Source organism: Buceros rhinoceros, unplaced genomic scaffold, assembly GCF_000710305.1.
Source record: "Buceros rhinoceros silvestris isolate BGI_N320 unplaced genomic scaffold, ASM71030v1 scaffold2686, whole genome shotgun sequence".
Classification (NCBI taxonomy): domain Eukaryota; kingdom Metazoa; phylum Chordata; class Aves; order Bucerotiformes; family Bucerotidae; genus Buceros; species Buceros rhinoceros.
In genome coordinates this window covers 12,266-29,883 of record NW_010419170.1, presented here as the reverse complement: position 1 = coordinate 29,883, position 17,618 = coordinate 12,266, and the positions used below count along the sequence as shown (strand labels likewise).

At 40.0% G+C, this 17,618-nt stretch overlaps 1 protein-coding gene across 1 annotated transcript in view; it reads left to right on the top strand.

Annotated features, from left to right (window-relative positions):
* PHEX (phosphate regulating endopeptidase homolog, X-linked) overlaps positions 1–17,406 on the top strand; it is a gene marked incomplete at its 3' end in the record, with an annotated part of 52,655 nt that extends 35,249 nt beyond the window's left edge. Inside the window, exons 8-12 of the mRNA XM_010138793.1 lie at positions 2,233–2,316; positions 2,634–2,779; positions 9,397–9,490; positions 13,640–13,768; positions 17,305–17,406. Of these exons, the coding sequence (XP_010137095.1) occupies positions 2,233–2,316; positions 2,634–2,779; positions 9,397–9,490; positions 13,640–13,768; positions 17,305–17,406 (555 nt within the window). The remainder of the gene's footprint in view (positions 1–2,232; positions 2,317–2,633; positions 2,780–9,396; positions 9,491–13,639; positions 13,769–17,304) is intronic.
* Positions 17,407–17,618: the final 212 nt, after the last annotated feature.

The window sequence follows — 17,618 nt, the reverse complement described above, 5'->3', positions numbered from 1 at the left end:
GGTTGTTCAGCCTGGAGAAAAGGAGGCTCAGGGGTGACCTTATCACTCTCTACAACTACCTGAAAGGAGGTTGTAGTGAGGTGGGAATTGTCTCTTCTCCTAAGTAACAAGCAATAAGACAAGAGGAAATGGCCTCAAGTTGTGCCAGGGGAGGTTTAGGTTGGATATTAGGAAAAATTTCTTTACAGAGAGGGTTGCAAACATTGGAACAGGCTGCCCAGGGAAGTGGTGGATTCACCATTCTTGGAGGTATTTAGAAGATGTGTAGTTATGGAACTTAGGGGATATTAGGAAAAATTTCTTCACCAAAATGGTTGTAAAGCACTGGAACAGGCTGCCCAAGGAAGTGGTGGAGTCACCATCCCTGAAGGACTTTAAGGATATGTAGATGTGGTGCTGAGGGACAAGACATAGTGGTGGCTTGGCAGTGCTGGGTTAATAGTTGGACTTGATGATCTTAAAGGTCTTTTCCAACCTAAATGATTCCGTGATTCTGTAATTCCAAGGTTGGGCGGAATGTGAGTCCCTGCTGTGCAGCGATGTTGAGAACACATTACAATATTCAGCTTCAATTACCTAGCGTGAATGGACTAACGAGCAGATACTTCATTGTGACCCAGTGGACTTGAAAAACAAAAAATAAAAATGTTTCTTCGGTTTATTGGTGATGTGATAAGAAGGTCCATTACTACCTCTGGTAGCTCCAATGCTTTGTTTAACGAATGTCTAACAGAGCTCTAATCCACCAATTATGTAAGTTAAGTTGTCACGTAAGATGACATGGATCGTATAACAGCCCTCAAGATCAGTAACGCATACCATTATGCAACAAGCCATACTCGTTCATGGTTACCTCACTTTCCTTTAGTAGAAATAACTCTCCTAAAATACATCCAGCTATTAGGCATCAGTCCAGGGACGGAGATTGTTGTATAATTCCTAGCAAGCACAATAATTTGTATAAACATCTTACTGTGATTTCAAAGGAGATAATCCTGGTCATTACTTGGGCTTTTACTGTATCGTGTGTTCCTCTGCATTCGCTTTAAGTGAACGTGTATATAATGAAGAACTTTTGTGCTTAGGAAGAGACAGAAAGAATAAAGGGAGGATACTTTAGATATAGAAAAGAGTGGCATGCTTAGAGATTTCAATTAGGTTTGAATTTATGGAAGAAGATGGAAAGGTCTGAGAGGAAGGGAGAAAACGGGTTCAAGAAGAGTTTAAAGATTTGTCAGATGAAATTGGCAGAAAGGGAGAAGAAAGTAATTTTTTCTTCTGTGTGGCTTGAGCAATAGTAAAACCGCAGACACTTAGTGGAGAATTTTCTTTGGACAACTGCCAACTGTCTGGTTAGTCTGGCATCAAACTCTGTCCTCTTTAAACTGAACAACGTACGGCCTGTTCCATAGGATTTGCCCTAGAGTGGGGATGGAAATGCCATTGGGAATTCTTGTTTCTCCTGAACATCGAGAAAATTTTGAGCTGTATCTTCTGTTGGTTTGTTTTCCTGTTATGAACCATACTGCTGTCTTGGAATCTGAATGTCCTTCGACAGTTATAAAAGGACTTGCGTTATATTTAGGTTTTATTTTGCTATGTTCTCGGGCTCTGACACTACAGAGACTCCTGAGGTCTGTCTCTTCTGGACACCCCAATGAGAGGCCTGGTTGGAGAATGCTTTAATTCATGTCTACCCAGATTTCCTGCTATGGAAATGAGGGTGGTGGACTAAAATTAGGAGACATGTGTGTATCTGGCTCTCCCCTGACCTGGAGTCAGGTAATAGCAAGAACATGTTCAAATACAAAAGATTAGATGAGCTCCCAGCACACCCATCTCCCATCGAATCTGTTAAACCAGATAGTTTGGAGCTGTCCTCTGCCTGACGTGACGGGATGAGTACGTAGTAATGGTCTATGTGTGTTTTCCTCTTATGAATCAACATACATTTTCTTAGCATAATTCGAGTTAAAATTGCTCTAATGTGTTCAAAGATGACATGCAGCTCATTTAGTTCCTTAGTAATGAATTAAACTGACCATGAACCGTGTTCTATTTCTCCTAGTTAAATGCTGTCCTCAGGGAAGTCAATGCCGTGAAAGCTTGGAAAACAGGTGGTTAGATATTTCTGCACTGAGATTTTGATGGGCAGTAATGATGTAAGAGCAGGTCCCTTCAAGATAATCCTTGTTTTGATGTTTGTTTTGGGTGTGTTTCTTTTTCCTCCAGATCATGATTCCATATGAAAATCGAACAAGTGAGGTGATGTACAATAAAATGAACATATCGGAGCTTAGTGCCATGATTCCAGAGGTGAGTTTGGGATAATTGCAAAATCATTCTTTTAACATCTGACCTATATAATTAAAATTGCCGTTAGTGTGCAGAGCAGCATGTTAAAGGACTGTCATTAAGAATGTGTACTCAATTACAATATATGTTCTTTCACGACTTTATCATAAGTTATGACTTTACTGATGTTTGAAAACACGTGTAATGACTAGAGAGCAATAGTTTCTAAATTTATAACAAGTAAAAATTTGAAACCATTAGTCTCAAAGGTGTAACTTAGTTAATAAATCATCTCTGTTCATAATCTGCTTTAACCAGGCTTCTTTTTGTAATTGCAGTTTGACTGGCTGGGATACATCAAGAAGGTGATTGACACCAAACTCTACCCTGAGCTCAAAGACATAGGTCCTTCAGAAAATGTGATCGTCCGTGTGCCCCAGTACTTCAAAGATTTATTCAGGATACTAGAAAATGAAAGGAAAAAGTAAGGATCCTAGGATGGTTTCACCCACGCTTAGGAGGTGACAGCAAATGCTGGGCCTTTCCTGGTTTTTTCAGGTGCCTCAGATGTTCTTGGGATCACGTTGCTAGGCAGAAGGTCTGCTTGATTTTGTCTGAATGAGGATATAGCTATTAGCTTGTGTGTAGCGGGAGAACTTGCAGTTTCAACACTTTTAACGGAAAACACAGGTTGGAGTAAAGCTGCTCTTTTCAGATACATCCAGCAGCTCTTACTTGTATATGGTCTTGTATCTTGTGAAATCATTTACACCTGCAGAAGATAGTTGTAGAATTCAGGTATCTTAGATTAAACATAGCAGATGTGCTTTGCACAGGGATGCAAGACAGCTTTGAGCAGTGTGATGAAAGATGACATCCCATTTTGAAACATTGATAATGTTTAAGTGATTTGTGTGATGATTTGCTCTCAGCTTGAGGGCATGGCTGAACTTTTTGGAAAATATCGTTAGGCTGTTGTCTCCAAAAATCATTCTTTGCTGATTGTACAGTACGGCCACAACTAAATTGACATTTCAGAGAAGAGACTAATATGCAAGACAGCTTTGAGCAGTGTGATGAAAGTGTGTATGTGAAGATGACAGCCCATTTTGAAACACTGATAATGTTTAAGTGATTTGTGTGATATGCACAGGGATGCAAGACAGCTTTGAGCAGTGTGATGAAAGATGACATCCCATTTTGAAACATTGATAATGTTTAAGTGATTTGTGTGATGATTTGCTCTCAGCTTGAGGGCATGGCTGAACTTTTTGGAAAATATCGTTAGGCTGTTGTCTCCAAAAATCATTCTTTGCTGATTGTACAGTACGGCCACAACTAAATTGACATTTCAGAGAAGAGACTAATTCAGAGGCATTATTCTCATATTGTTGTTGCTCTATGTCTGCAATGACAGAATGCTTACATTAATTCATGGTAACTGTAAAAATAACACACAGATCAAATGGTAAGAAAAAAAATTATTGATCTGCCTACAGATCATCAAACATTCTTTCTTTATGAAATTCAGACAAATATCATTAGTGTGCCTCCATTCTTACCTAGTGAAGAAAGTCTTCTAAATGATTTGGACAGTCTGTGCTTTGTATCTCGAAGTTGCTTATGTCGGTGGGGATAAAGCAGTCATTTAGAGGATGCACATGTAGCAAGACAACAGAATATTAGTTATTCCCTGCGTACAAATACATTTACATGCAAATATATTCTGTAACTACAGAGTAAATACCTGGAGACTTTTTTCATTAGGGTTGTATTCAGGAAAAATCTGAGTATTCAAAAGGAGTTAAGCCTGCCTGTGTGTCATGGCAGAGGGAGGCCGGAGTAATGACGGGGAAGAATGGCGATGCCCATTGTCAGCAAATCTTGAGACCGGCATCCTGACCCCCACATGTCAGAGGAGGAGACAAAGGCAGTGCCTGATTTCCAGTGTGTCCACACTGCATGTCTTACAGCTGGTAATTGTTTAGCCATTTTCTCTCAGTCTTACCCTAAGAAATTTGCATCATAAAATGTTAGAAATGGCAAATAGCGCTACACTCAACCCAAGCAGATTTCGAATTCTTGTACGTAAAATCCATCCAAACAGTCACTGCAGAATAACAAAGAGAATGTTTATCTATTAGATAAAACATTCATTACTTAAAATGTCATAGTGTGCTCCAGAAGTAAGTGTGTTATCTGGTCTGAGAAAATTAAGAAATTATATGAATGCAAACTCTTAGCAAGAAGGTCTTAATATTCTCTTATAGGGTGAACTCCGAAAGCTCAACATGGATATTTTCTTTTAGCTAATCTCATTTATCATTATCCTTATGATATTTTAAAGGTTAAATTAATGCAAATATCATTAATTTGGTTTGTTACAATAAATATCTAGTAAAGCATTCCAAAATTTTAGATTTACATCAATGATTAGAATGTGAATTAATTTCTCACCATTTCAGGAGATGCGGCATCATGAAGGTACTTTCACCAGGTTCATATTCTTTTCAGTTACATACCTTCTGTCCCTGAATTATATTTTTATTCTAATATCCTGCGTGTCCCCTTCCCAGACGAGCACCCCACTGGCATGGGTACTGTTAAAAATGGTACTAGAAGACGGTTCATGCCTCAGTGATCTGGCAAAGTACTGCAGGAAGTTTGGTTTAGGCGAAGGGAAGAATGGTGTGAAAACTAAGTCTGGCTGCAGAAGCAGCTCTTGGTGATGAAGGTGACAAGTGGTATGGACTCATACTAATAATTGCTCCCGTAGAGCACCTGCTAACAATCTCGACTTGTGAAATCATTCACGTGGCAACGTTACTGTGGTATGGACTCATACTAATAATTGCTCCCGTGGAGCACCTGCTAACAATCTCAACTTGTGAAATCATTCACATGGCAACGTTACTAAAGAACAGCACATTGGCAGGGTGTAGAGTGAATTTAGTAGAATAAGGCTGTTACTTGCTTGACAACCTTGCTGCGTAAAATCAAGTTACTGCGTGGAGCTTGAAATATGTGCAGCAGTGTGATTCGGAAGTCTGTCTGAAATTCTCAAGCCAGAGCACTGCCGTGAGTCCAGCCCAGGAACACGGGTTTCCGTAGTACTGCCCAAGAAGCTGGTTGACTAGCCTGCAGCAGTTTCCATCAGCCCTGGCCTAGCTAGCCTAAGTCATACCAGGAGTTTAGTGATAAAGTCAATCACACCTTTTTCATAAGAAGTCGTCAGGGATTCCTTCAGTTTTTTTTAGTGTACCAACTAATTTTTAATGGAGTTTGTATCTATTACAGGAAGAAAAGATGTGTGTTGATGTAGATATAGCTGTGGTATAAATGCGATAATGGCAGAGCGCAGATCCAGCTGTGCCGTGTGAGGGTGGAGAGGAGACTGCTGGCATCTGTAGGAGCCCTTTACATCCCTTCCATGTTACCTGTGTGCTGGTGCTTTATGTGTGAGCCATAAATAGAGCACAGTAAATTGTGTCCTTGTTGGAGACATTTGCAGCTGTTGAAGGAAGCAGCTTCATCATTCTCATGGAATGAACAACTGGTTTCCTTTGTCTTACCTTGCCTCATCTTTGCAGTATAGGACAATTAATTGAGAAGTATTCTGTAATTCCTGCAGCATAAGCAATTTGCTTAGAGAGAGGTGGGGGCACTAGATCTCCTTTCTGGTCTTAGCCTGCCTCTGAAAAATTAGAGAAGTTACAGTAATTTGACTCGAACTAGTGCCTCGAGCAATAGGGGCAGAAGTTTTCGGTACTTTTAATTTGATTCCTGGCTCAATTATATACTTTTCAAACAGATCTCAAAATCTGTGAAAAGGATCTTTTTCTTAAAATGTCAATTAGTTTGTCCATCTATCTAATATTAAATCTATTCTCTTTAATTGCCACCGTGTCTGTTTGTTAAAATATTACAAACTCGTAGAATTTTACGTGAGCAACCTACTTTATTCCCAGTCAGGGTAGAGAGTTCCTTAGTAGATATTCGTAAGCACTAGTATAATTTTAACTTTCCAGCAAACAAGCTCTCTACCATTTCCTTTGGGAGTGTGTATCACAGTAACAGTCATATTGGTGAGCCTGCACTTCTTTCTCTAACAGTCGTTTTGAAGTTAGAATAGGGGACTATGTACTACACGCTTCTGAAAAGTTACAACAACAAATGCTCTGGTCTCATCAAAAGAGCAGAGAGAATTTTTATGTTTAATTTTTGTGTTGGAAGAGGTGAAAAGATTAATTTCTCTGAAACTCGGTAAAGTTATTTGTGAAACAGGGATGAAAATCACCCCAAGATATGCACTGGAGGCATTTTGTAACCAAAAAGTGTCACTTTTTAAACCAGATGAAGATGACCAATTGATTTAAAATTTGTATAGTTAGCCAAAAAGGTAAAATGATCATCCCTAAAAGAGGTAAACCAATTCAGATGTGATTTTGTTTTGTTCTGAAAAACAAAATAAAGAACACCACTCCTCAAACAAACCACCACAACAAAACCCCTTGACCTTTCCCCCTGTTGGCTCCTCCAGCAAATAAACCCCTCTGGGCTTTGACGTGAAGCCTTCCTGTTGTTTTATGCGTCAGTGGGTTCTAGGGTGGTTACAATCAGGAATTATTACAGTCTCATCAGATAGCTTGGGTTTGCGAAGTCAGCCTTCTTTTCCTTCCCAGTTAAACCAAACCTAAACTAATTGTGGGGTATTTCCTGCAAATGACTGCTGTCTTCATTACTTACGCTTGATACGAAAGTTTTTTAATTTCCATTGATATTAGTGTCTTTGAGTAAGTTTCCTTTTTGAGATTCAACTGTTAAAAATTGCAATTTTTCACCCACTACCAATTTGACAGAGGTTTGTTCCCCAACTCAGTCATAAGGACAAACCATCAAATGAGAACAAGCAGCACGCAGAAGGGAGAATAAATTTTTTTTCTCTTGTTGGTGTCAGTTAAGTACTGGATTGTAGCACATAATTGGTTTATGATAGCAATCTATTTAGCGAGGTTTTCTAGCTAAGACTTTTGATCGAAATGAAAGCTTTAAACCTTTTAATCTGTAGGACTCGCATAAACACTGTTTGAGACACACAGAGTAGTTGCTGCAGGAGCACGGGTGCTTTTCAGCTCTGCTGAAATGCCTGAAACAGAGTTGTGAGGCTTGTGGAGCTGAAGTCATTTACAAAACCAGTGAAAGCTGAGCACTTTTAGGGTGAGTGAGGAAATCCAGTTGACTGAGGAAATTTCACATTGTCAGTTAAGGGGGAACGTATACTTTCTGGTATTTCTTAAGTTGGAATGAATTTTTAATGACCCTAAGCATTATATCCGAATAGTTTCATCACCTAAGCAAAGCTAACGTTTTTTGGCTTTTGTAACATGTGCTGTGTTATAAATGTGCATTATTCATGCTAAAAAGCTTTTTCAGGTATGCTTTACAGTTACTGAGGGGATGTACAACTGCCGTGCAGGTTCATGTGATACGCGTTCTTCTGCTGCCTTCCGTTCCGCTAGAGCAGCCTGCAGGGGCAGCCAGATCCAGCGGCTCTGCAAAGCACCCGCCTCCCCTGGCTGCTGGCCTTTGTGCCTGGCCGGACTAGACCCAGTGCGCGTCTCGATCAGCCCACAGAGAGCGCGCAGCCATACGTCTGCTCGTGGTGTATTGTCATACTTGGCTGCGTGCATGGTGCTCGAGTTACAGGGTTATCGTGTGCTCGGTCACTAATAGACAGTGTGTAGCTACAGCTTGCTTCAAACATCTCCATTCTCACCTGTTTATCCCCTCCCTGGATGAGTGACCAGAGTGTAAGCTTCCAGCAGCAACCTCGCTGGAGCTGGAGGCTTTGTGCCTCCTCTTTTGGTTAGAAACAAAAAAAGTTATGGCTCAGGTGAAAGCTGCTGTAAAAATAACACCCACAAAGTGTGTTTATAACCTGTTATGGTTTGGAGGAGGAGATAGTGTGGGATGTGTCTGTGAATGAAGCTAATGGAGTGACACTGTAGAAACAGCAGTGCTGCTCCACAGCTCTGGCAGTGGGAGGTTGCAGAAATGGAATTCTTGGAGATGAGGAGTTTTTCGGATGATCTGTAACGGCATTTTCATTTGCAAAGGAGCCATTTTCCTCCCTACGGAGAAGTCTATGGACTGCACAAAATGTTATGTCTATCCTAGTGTAGAACAAACGTTTGGATATCCATAGCTTTAGAGCAGTGACTGTCCTTGCAAAATGCATCATGGGTAAGAAAAAATGAGAATAATACATGTAGGCCATCACTGGGCTTTGTATTTCACAATACACTTTTTCCTCATACAGCCACTGCTGAGCATGGAGAGAGATCAGTTTAGACGAGGTAATTCTCCAGTTAAGTGCCTGAAGTTTTAGCAAAGGAGTCTCCTGGAAATCTTAAACGAGTTCTTCCTGGATCTCCCAACTTCAGTTCTTATGAGATACTTGTTATTGAGACTTCTCTTTTTTGGTATTTCAATTATCTGTCTGCAAAATAAGAGTGGTAATACTTTAATAACTCTTTGCAGAGTAAGAACTTTTAAAAGCATATTGATAACTTTCAATGAAAGATACAAATATGAGATATTGATAGTATGTATGGGACGGACTGTCATCTATGAATCAGAATAGATATAATTTATGTGTCCTAATAATGAGGAGAGATAACATTCACTTTGATTTACAAAAGAAACACCAATTATTTACTTATTTCTGGATAGAAATTTTATACAACTATTATTATGACATAGTTCTTGCCACTTCTGTGGAAAATGAAAACTCCCTCTTGAAAAAAGCGTTACCTAAAAATGACATACTAGAGATGGGCTAGTTACGTGTTTATGTACATATATATCTCCCTCTACATGTCTCCTCAAAGATGCTTAACACAGTGCAATTGTATCTTAACTGGCTGCATTCCTACAGATTCTTCTGTGTAATAGGGGTTTATTAACTAGGTCACATCACTTTTTGATTTTCAAGGAGAAATTTCCACCATTCGGTGGACGTATTTGTTGAGATATTTCTGTGAGTGCGTTGTGGTACATCATACGTGGTTAGATGTCTGATAAAAATGTCTGATTTAACAGGACTCTTGCCAACTATCTGGTGTGGAGGATGGTTTATTCAAGGCTGTTTAACCTCAGTAGACGTTTTCAGTATCGATGGCTGGAATTTTCTCGGGTAAGTTGGAGTTTTTGTAGCGTTTTATAGCATATTTGTTTCCCATATACTTGCTTATATCTGTGAAAAACATGAAATGTTTTCCGTGCTGGATGAGTTTCCTGAGTAAACTATTTATTGTTGAAGACTCCCTCTAGAACAATTAAGATATACATATTCTTGTATATGACACTAAAAAAAATGTCTTTTAGGTTATATCAAGGAGTTTTTGAGACCTCCCCTTTAAAAACCTTAGTGTTCTTATGCAGAAACTTGAAAGCTCTCAAGTTTTTGAGCCAGGGCTGTGACCTGTGCTATTCCTGCAAGCCAAAGCCATGTAGCCCAAATCTAAGCTTTTGAAAAAACCTGCTGTTTATGCACGCATGAGTATAGCAATGGTAAAACAAAAGCCCAAGATTTCAGCTTTTCTAAGCTTGGTCAAACTTTTCTCCTGCTCTAGTGCCAGCTTTACACAAGCGCTATCACCTCCATACACCAGTCATTTCCACAAAAAAGCCAGTCAGGTGCCGTCCAGCTTTGGGTTACAGAAGCCCTAGAAGACCACAAGCCATGAGACCACCAGGGCTGATTATCTGTTAAGTAATATAAGTATTATGTAAAACACATATATTTGATTGAGTGAACTCTGAGCAGAAAGCCACCCTGATAATCCTGTGGGCAGTGTGAGGGCTCTTCAGCAAACCAAAGGTGAAACTGAAACTGAAAGGCTCTTTGTCTTGTACCAAGCCACATTAGTTTAGATGGTGAACTTTGTTTGTCATTAGGAAAATTAGCTGCTTAGTGGCATCATGACAACAGGAGGCTGACGTGATGCTGCCAGTGATGTGGTACAGGAGATGTGGGTGATCTGTCCTCCCTGGTGAGGCATGCAGGTGGCTAACTGGAACCACTGTGATGTCTCTCCTTAAGTACTTGTGGAATAGTTCTGAGCTGGTCGCGTACTTAAGAATAAACTCCAGTAACTTGGTGGAAACTACACAGGGAAGACAATCTCTTATAATTCTGAAATCATACTCAAATCAGTCCTGTTAAAGATACCATTTTCTTCATGCAAAATGTGAGAAACTGCCTGTCAGAACCACAGTACAAGTCTGTTAATTGTGACCCCTCCTGGGACATTTCTTGCTAGCCAGGTACAATAGACTGATGTTGGCCATCAGCCAGTCTGCAGCGTAATACTGAGTTACACTATTCCTAGAAGAATTCCTGGAAGGAAACTTTAAGCTTTGGCTGCTGCGCGTTTTCATATGGTGACTAGCTCTGGTACTTTCTCCAGAACCTTAGGGAGAAATCTAATTGAAGATGATTGAATGCTTATTAACAACGTCATCAAGACTTTGATGTAAGTGGTGGTGAAAACGTAACAGCGCAGTAAGCGCAATGAGTCAGCAGCTCATTCCCTTCATCTGGCCCTGGGACCTGGAGGTGGACAGTTAGTTAAGTGCAGTAAATACTGATAGCTAATAGTTAATAGCTGAAGTTAAGCACAGTAAACAGCTCAGGGGAACACACTTCACAGGTCAGCAGACAAAACATGAGAAATGGAATCCATCTGTTGAACAGATTGTCCAGTCAGAGGCTGGAGGACTAAAGACACACAGGTACTTTGGGATCATAAAAGTTCCAACCAACCTCTTGGCAGGTAAGTGAAGAAAACATTGAATGACCACTAAAAATACATGGCCATGAGGTGAATCAGTGACCCTTAAAGCAAAGGATATTTTTCTTTCATTCATTAATTCAGGCAGCCTCACCCATCATAAACATAGAGGGTTTTTTCACCAGGTTCTCATTTTCTATTGGTGGCTTTTACAGCTTACGTATAGAAATCTTGGCATCAGAGAGGTCAAAAACCTTGAAAAAAACTTCAAGCTGAGAAATAGAACAAACCTGCTGACTCAGAGAAAGTGCTTTGATCACCAGATCAGCAACTATCAGCAGCTCTTCTGTGCTGGCGCTTTGAGTCCTAGAAATGTGCGGTGGCACCTGGAGAAGAGATCGGCTAAGTGTGGTGTTAAGCTCTGAATTGACTGGGAGGGCTTGAAAGCTGCTATTTATAGTCACTGTCACTACCTGGAGTCCTGTGGTTGAGAGTGCTACATTAATATTAGGAGGACTATTTTGAGGGAGTTCTAACTGACTGTTGTAATGAAAATACCAATAAACCACCCGTGAGATACAATCTATTCCTCTCAGCTCTATTTTTATTGGTCTCACAGCCTCTGCTGCCTTTCCATCCTCCTTACAGTCAAGCCTCCCTCAAAATAATTATAATTATTATGTTGTAATAGTAATATATCACAGTCTAAAAGCCAGCTCTGTCTCCTGACTCTTTCTATGCCTGATGCGTAGTCAGAGGTTTTGAAAGGAATTTCAGGCTCTGATGACTAACACCGTGACTCCCCTTCTTCCTCTGCATTGGGAAAAAGCTCTAGAGTGGGTTTGCTTGGATCCTGGAGATAAATGTTCTTCTCTCTGTTATTATCTTTTTTTCTTAATTTTTTTGAGTGCTGTGTTATATAAGAGGGTTGAAGAATTTGGAAAAGGAGTTTAATATCGAATTTGGCTCTGTTTAGGAAACTGTTACCGTTTTATGTATTAGTTTGGCTAATGCGGTTTTCTTACAGAAAGCGTGTTCTCTCTGTCATTGAAAATCTATTAGTGCACATACAGTATTAATAAAAAGCATTTGAAAATGCAATTCACTGGTGTATTTAAGTATGAGTCATTGATTAAGCTTAATTACAGAAAATTCGATGGAGGAAATCAATCTTTGAAATACCAAAATATCTGACCTTCAGTAGCTGAGGGTTAAGCTACTCTGGAATTTTCCGATGAAATCTTTTCCTGTTGGAAAACTGCAAATCCAAACCCTTCAGATTTGCTAGAAATTTAATCTTGGACTCAAAGGAGGAGAAGACTGAGAAAAAGAAGAGGCTCAAGAACTGTTAGATCAATGCTTAGGAGGCTTGTATATTTTGTGAGAGGACAAAATCCCTACCCCGTCTGATTTGGTCTGTTGTTGACTGTACTTTGTTTTTACATAGCTGATAGGCATGAAGTTCTGGACTGGGATTTTGCTTGTTCTCTGCGGAAAAGCTTAAGAAGTTCCTTAAGTGAAAAGGGAACTTTTTTAATCTTGAAAACAAAAGCAGTTTCTTAAATCAGCAATTTGCTTAAATCAGCTATTGCTTACATGGACCCATCTTGTCTTTTCTTTTTATGTACTTTTTGCAAAAACGAACTTGACAAGAAAATATAACGTTAACTGGGTAAGCATCGGTAACAACATCCTCCCTGTGAGAAACAGAAACGAAGGCAACAACGTGCTTGAGCTCTATTTCGTCTTGTTCAGTGGTGCATTGAATGTTCTTGACTATGTCTCTTGAAACTTGTGGTGGTGCAGGGACATCTTCAGAGTCTGGAAATGTCTATTTAACCACTATTCCTTTAATAAAATACGCAAGCTGTTCTACCAACGTCCTTCATATCATGGAGTGAAGTTTTGGGGGACAAACATGTATTCAACGTTCAGTGTTCTTGATCATTCAAACCTACTTTCTCCTGAAAATATTTTGTTTGGGAAAGGGACTGAAAGCAACAAGCCATGGTAAGAGTAATCGTACAGTTAATTGGCAAAAAGGTGCGTGCACCTGCTGATATTAGCCACCATTAGCTAGCGCAGATAAGGCAGTGGAGGGCTCTGTAGGGGATGGACTGGCCTCATTTTCATGTGGATGATCTCCCTAAGTTTTTCACCTAGTCGGTGGAGAGAGAAAAACATTTTTTGGAGATATCTCAGAGCAGGGGTTTTCTAAAGGAAAGTGGCTCTCCGCTTAACACAGAAAGGCTACCAATATTAGTCTAAAACTGGTGCTAGGGAATGCCTTCCTGTAAGGAATCCTCTAAGCCTAGCCTTTCTAAGTCATTACTGTTGTACTGTTTCACAGTCTAAAACCTTACAGCTATTTTGTGGAGTTCAAAAGATCTGTCATAGCATTTGATGAAAATTGGTATGACTGTAAAGTATCATTAGTATTTCCTTTTGGTAGCTATTTGACAAATATTCTGTAGACTATACTGTATGTGGGTGCAGACTCGTTCTTCTAAAACTGTATGTTGTGACATGCTACATGCATCGGTCAACAGGTGATCCACGGAACCACAACTTTGCTGCCTCAGTGGGATAAATGTGTGGACCTCGTTGAAAGCGCACTCCCTTACGTTGTGGGTAAGATGTTTGTGAATGCCCATTTTCAAGAAGACAAGAAAGAGATGGTGAGTCTTCCAAGATCTCTGTCTAGAAACTTTGTATTAGTGGCTTCCTCCTCCAAGATCACCTCTGATATTAGACCAAAGTTTAAAAAGAGACAAGATTCTTAAAATTGCTCTGAATTAAAACAAACAAACAAAACCAGGGAGAAAATAGAACAAACCTGAAGAAATGTCACCTTTCTATGTGAGCACTGGCATTCCTTTCGTGTGCAACCTCTCAAACAAATACAGAGCCAGATCAAAGCCAGGCTGAACACCGTTAGTTGTGTGAGTAGTGTCAGCCAGGCTGTGCAGAAACGAAGTGAGTGCTATCGTGAGAAGTGGTTTAGCTGGTGTAACTCTTGGTAGCAGAGTTCTTACTAGTTAAGGGTGATCAAGGTATCTCTGCTTTAGGTCTACTTTTTTATATCTGACTGTGCTACACCTGTATTCTAAGCAAGAAAAGTGTGACTGATGCCCGGCCCAAATTAAGGGAAGCTTAGAGCTGCATAATGAGAGTCTATATTTGTGATTCAAATCGTTTTTTGCTCAACAGTGAAGGAAAGTATTCTTCCATGCTGCTGAGTGCAGAGAATAGCTTTATCTGGACATTCAAGCTTGTTCTAAAACTTTGAATGTAGTTACATTATCACTTTTCTTAAAAACATATTCAAATGATTAATTACCTTTCACAATAATTTATGATTTATTTTCAGTTTGTATTTTTCTCATAAGATTTCCCAGTATCTGCTTTTCCAGCTATTGATTTTCTAACAGTAATGAGTTTAAAATTAAATAATTTAGTCATTGAACTTGCTCTTGGTGTGGGAAAGGCATGACCGTTTATGAAAGAGCATCCTGCACTGGGATGACAGTCCTGCACTGCCCTGGCTCAGAGTTTGTTTGACTTGATCTAGTATGACTGTTTTATCAGGGAAGGACTCCGTGTAAGAGACACCAGCACTCTGATCCGACTTGTCCAAATCTTTGACATGTGTTTCCCTCTCCATGGGAGAGGTTCTCCATTTCTTTTGCTATTTGCTTTCAGCTGGAGTTTCCTCTCTGAAATCCGGCTTTTCAGTCCCCTGCCTCTTGATCGACTTTGTAATGTGCTATTTGGCAGTTTAGTGGCAAAAATATTTCAGGGATACACAGTGTTTCCTCTGTGCAGAATAAGTGGGGAAGAGCAGGGCTGTAAGAAGTGTGCACTGTAAAAAGTGGATGGACACTTTTTTCGTATTTGTGTATGTGAGGGAAAACTATAAGAAGCTGATAGAGAATGGTTTTCTGTTGAAATGTGACCTAATTAAAATATTTCTTAGCACGTACGTTCCGTTCAGACCAAATCTTTGAAAAATTAAGTCCAAATTCACAATATCATCCATAGTAAAAAATGTATGTAAGATCTATAGTGAACTGCCTATGGAGATAAAATTATATACAGGTGAAATTTGTTGCAATCCGTTTAGAAGTATGCTTTCCAAGTTAATAGCTTGTGGTGTTATTGTTTCCATTTCACTGGTTTTTTGGTTCTATTTCTCAAGCAGTAAGAAAGCATCTGAGAAAAGCATTCTTTATTTGTACAGATTTTTTTTTTCCTGGCTCATGGCATGTATCTTGTCCATGATAAGCAAATCCTGACGGATAATATGGATTCTTTTTTCCCATGTTTTGTCAGTAATGTTTCCTACTTCTCTCCTTTTATCAAGAACGACATTATTTGTGTCTAAATATAGCACTGTTTCTAACCCAGAGCGCCTGCAGTGTTTCTTACAGCTATGCCTGAGCAGTTTCAGTAATAACTTTGATAGCAGGAACAGGTTTCTCCCTCTGCCCCCCTGCAGCTACGGTTGGTGCATAAAGACTAAGTATACACCAGGGCCCAGCTGCAGAGCTGGAGTTTGAACTTGTAACCTCCAAATACAGGGAGTTCACCTCATTAGCGCACTAAGTTAATTGAGTCAGTGCGCTGTCATCAATATCTTTAAGTTACCCTATTCCCTGATATGCAATTTAATGTGAATGTTGACTGTTTAGTCATAGTTAATGCTAGACCTGTTCCAGTTGTCCAATATTGTCTCTAAAAATAAGAAAATGGTTTTTTGAAAAGGGTAGGAAAAAATGAATAATTGAAGGAGCTTTGCTATGTTTTGCCTGGATCCACCGCAAATAAAGAACAATTCCAGATTAAAATATATATCTGATATATAAATAACAAGTTAGCAAAAGGTAACATTACTTTCCAAGGTTTAGTCCCCACTTTTAATGACATTTCAGAGCTGCTAGTTCTACAGAATAAAATCATATAAAACTCTGGCACTTGACATTTTCATTATTTTTAAATGTAACATAACTGATAACACAAAGATCCAGTAAGTCTTCATTATCTGTCATGTCTTGTGCTGCCTCGGCTGCGGTTTGGTCTGTGCTGAAGGACTCAGGCAGTGGGCGCATCCCCCGAATTGCCTCGCGCTCTCAGTATTCTCTGTGGCTGCCTCTCACGAGGTTCAGCTCTGGATGTAAACAGAAGCAGCTGATGGTGTGTATCTTTCTGGTCTGTGCTGCCAGACACACGCACAGCCGTGAGGGCACTTCCACACTTTAGACTGATGCAATGCATCTTAGCCATCAGATTTCTTGTCTTCTGTCATTTCAAGGTTTTCTTAGCTTGCATACTCGGTAAATACTCCAATTTTTTTCTTTACTTGCTTGTCGTGGCTTTGTGTAGGTGTCTGAAGAAGCCACCAAGCTAAAATGGTTGTAGGTTTTCCTAGCTTTGCCCAGATGCAAGCTGTCACTGGTGGTTCAGGACCGCAGAAACAGGTAAGGCTGCTCAGTGTTGTGAGCCATGGCCTCCACCCCTGCAGTAAGTAAAGGGAGGTACTTCTTAAATATGGCTAAACGCAGACTGAATATTTGGATACTGCTTTGTGTGTGGATCATGATACTGTCATCTCAAGCGCAGTCCTGTGGCAGTATTAGTAAGGCGTGTCTCAGTCTGACATAAACCAAACAAGGCTACAGATTCGCTGCAGAAAAGACTCTAGCTGTGCAAATGCCTTGCACCTGGCTCTTTCTTCTCCATGGGCTAGTGTTCTAGAACTAAAGTGTCGGAAATCTCCCCAAATCACTGCAAGTATCCCAGTATCTTTTATGATTTCGGGGCAGACATTCTCATAGCTGTGACATGGAAGGATCAGCAAAGAATAGGTTTTGTGTTAACACCTGAAGGAAAAGAAAATGGAAAGAAACTTCTTTTCAGAAGAAGTATCTGAGGACTGGAGAAAAATGACAACATTAGCCTTCAAGAAAGAACAGCAGGTTCTGTCTGATCTGGAGTAGTTCATGGTCTAACCAAATCCACTTCTCCTGCATGCACCAAACCTTTTTCTTATAGTGATCTATGATTAGCCTTCAAGAAAGAACAGCAGGTTCTGTCTGATCTGGAGTAGTTCATGGTCTAACCAAATCCACTTCTCCTGCATGCACCAACCCTTTTTCTTATAGTGATCCTGCCATGGCATATTTTACTGGGGAGGGGTTTGCTAAATGTTTTGCAGATGGAGGAGTTAACTGAAGGAATTCGCTGGGCTTTTATTGACATGCTGGAAAAGGAGAATGACTGGATGGACTCTGAAACAAAAAGAAAAGCTTATGAGAAGGTAACAAGTATTAGTGATGAATGGGTAAAATCCTGTTACGGTGAAGATTTGGCTTGGGTGAGGATAGAATGTCATGGACTGTACTTGCAATGCCAGTTTGTGAAGGGACATGTACCCCTTCTGTTTTGCTAGAAGCTGAGCTGTCTGAGCTCCTGCTTCTCTGCTGAAGTTATTTTTGTCACTGTGTTCTTTCTCCCTTGCCTCCCTCTTTC